The 2,018-nt window shown below is 44.6% G+C and overlaps 1 protein-coding gene across 1 annotated transcript in view; it reads right to left on the bottom strand.

The window, feature by feature from the left end:
- Nucleotides 1-1,429, bottom strand: part of CLCN6 (chloride channel, voltage-sensitive 6) — a 33,718-nt gene extending 32,289 nt beyond the window's left edge. Inside the window, exons 1-2 of the mRNA XM_005873480.2 lie at nucleotides 1,424-1,429; nucleotides 1,294-1,353 (exon numbers count right to left, since the gene is read on the bottom strand). Coding sequence (XP_005873542.1) covers nucleotides 1,294-1,353; nucleotides 1,424-1,429 — 66 coding nt within the window. The remainder of the gene's footprint in view (nucleotides 1-1,293; nucleotides 1,354-1,423) is intronic.
- Nucleotides 1,430-2,018: the final 589 nt, after the last annotated feature.

Raw genomic sequence — 2,018 nt, 5'->3', positions numbered from 1 at the left:
GTTATCTCCCGAGGGGTCCCAGACTGCGAGAGGGCACAGGCCGGGCTGGGGGACCCCCCTCCCCCCGCCCCCCGAGTGCACAAATTTTTGTGCACCGGGCCTCTAGTATATTTATATATGTGTATATATATTTTAATCAAGTTAGTGACATCACATTCTAGGAACAAAAGGGGAAAAATTAAAATGTTGAAAACTATGAATATTCTTCATACCAAATATTTATAGAAATGAATGGCCAATTAATTACTTGTTAATGGTTTTGCCTAATAATGCTATGACTCCACAAACAATGAAAAGGTTTTCAGATGCCCAGAAGAGGCAACTCTACAGCAACAGGAAGTAGATCAGTGGTTGCCTAGGGTCAGGGACAAGGACAATGGGCAGTGACTCTGCTAATGGGTACTGGGTTTCTCTCCAAGGTGACAAAAATGTTCTAAAATTGATTTGGTGAGGGCTGCACAACTCTGAATATACTACCTTGTAGTACACATTAAATAGGTAAATTGTATAGCATGTGAATTATATACTAGCCCTAACCCTGAATAAAGCTATTTAAAGGGGCATTTAGAAACAAATGCAATGCCAGAACATCAATCTTTTCTTTTTTTAAAATAAATCAGCTGAGAGCCTAACACTTTGTAAATATACATCAATGAACTATATATATCTGTATTAAAATCAGATATTGTCACTTCTCTCTCTCTCTCTCTCTCTCTCTCTCTCTCTCTCTCTTGGTTAAACCTCACCCGAGGATATTTTTTCCATTGATTTTCAGATAGTGGAAGGAAGGGGGGAGGGGCAGAGAGAAGGAGAAGGGGGGAGATGAAGAGAGAGAGAGAGAGAAATGTGAGACACATTGATTGGCTGCCTCCTGCACATGCCTGACCAAGTACTGGGATCAAACCTGCAACCCAGATTCGTGCCCTTGACTGGAATCAAACCCAAGACCCTTCCGTACTCCAGCCAACAGTCTAACCGCTGAACCACGCCAGCCGGGGCTGTCATTTCTCTACCATGACTCATTTCCTTTTATTTTTGCTGTATATGTTGCTCTTTGATTTGGGGGAATAACAACTTAAACATTTTCTATCTTTCTCTCCTACTCCCTTCCTCTCTGAAAACAATAAAATCAATAAAACTATATTTAAAAACAGCAGGGGGCTTGTTAAACAGCCCCTTTCCCAGAGGGAAGTTACCTCTCACTCACTCCCTTGGTTGGCATCCTAAAGCTCCCGTCTGAAGGGCCCAGGTCAGTCACTGCTTCTGTTACCAAGACAGCGCTAAGAAGCTCACCTCATAGTCTTTCCTTGGCAGGATCTCATCCTCCTCCTCCTGTGTTTCTCCAAGGATGGTCTACAAAAACAGATTCACAGAAGGGAGACCCTCTTAGTGGTTAAAAGGAACAGGAGGCAGAAGTGTTTACCGACATCTGTTGCTAGTTTCTAAATTGTCTAGAACCATTGTCATCAATGGGAACAAGATCGCAAAAAAAAAAACACACAACAAAAACCTCCCACAAAATCCTTTTGGGATAGGGGGTGATGTGGGTGGAGATCCAGCTGAGCTTTTCATCTCTATTGATACATTCTCCAAATAACCACTCTTGTCTTCAGGACACGTCAAAGATGCCCACTGCCAGCTTCAGCGGGGGGAAAATCCAGATCCGTCTGACAAGGTGCCCAATCTGAAATCCGAAGGGACCTGTCAACTTTGGGGACACAGCACCTCCAGTTTTCCCAGGATGCCTTGCAGGGGGAAGCTGGCTTGTCAATGACCCCGAAAGGCTCAGGGACGGAGTGAGAAAAGCGCTGGAGAACCTAAGCCAGCGGCATGACAAGCATGAAAGGGCTCATTCCGAAAATGCTCGTTTCACTCAACACTCCTTCCAGATGGGAATTAAAAAAAGAAATCTATGGGATTCACTGAAGCTGGCCCGGATTCTCTTAGATCCCAGGGCGGAGTTATGAGAATTAGCCTCCGGACTTGGGCACGGGAAGCAGGGCCGATTCTGCGAGAGC

Source organism: Myotis brandtii, unplaced genomic scaffold (genome assembly GCF_000412655.1).
Source record: "Myotis brandtii unplaced genomic scaffold, ASM41265v1 scaffold410, whole genome shotgun sequence".
NCBI classification, from domain to species: domain Eukaryota; kingdom Metazoa; phylum Chordata; class Mammalia; order Chiroptera; family Vespertilionidae; genus Myotis; species Myotis brandtii.
Note: the sequence above shows the minus strand (reverse complement) of the source record. Positions and strands in the feature narration are given on the sequence as shown.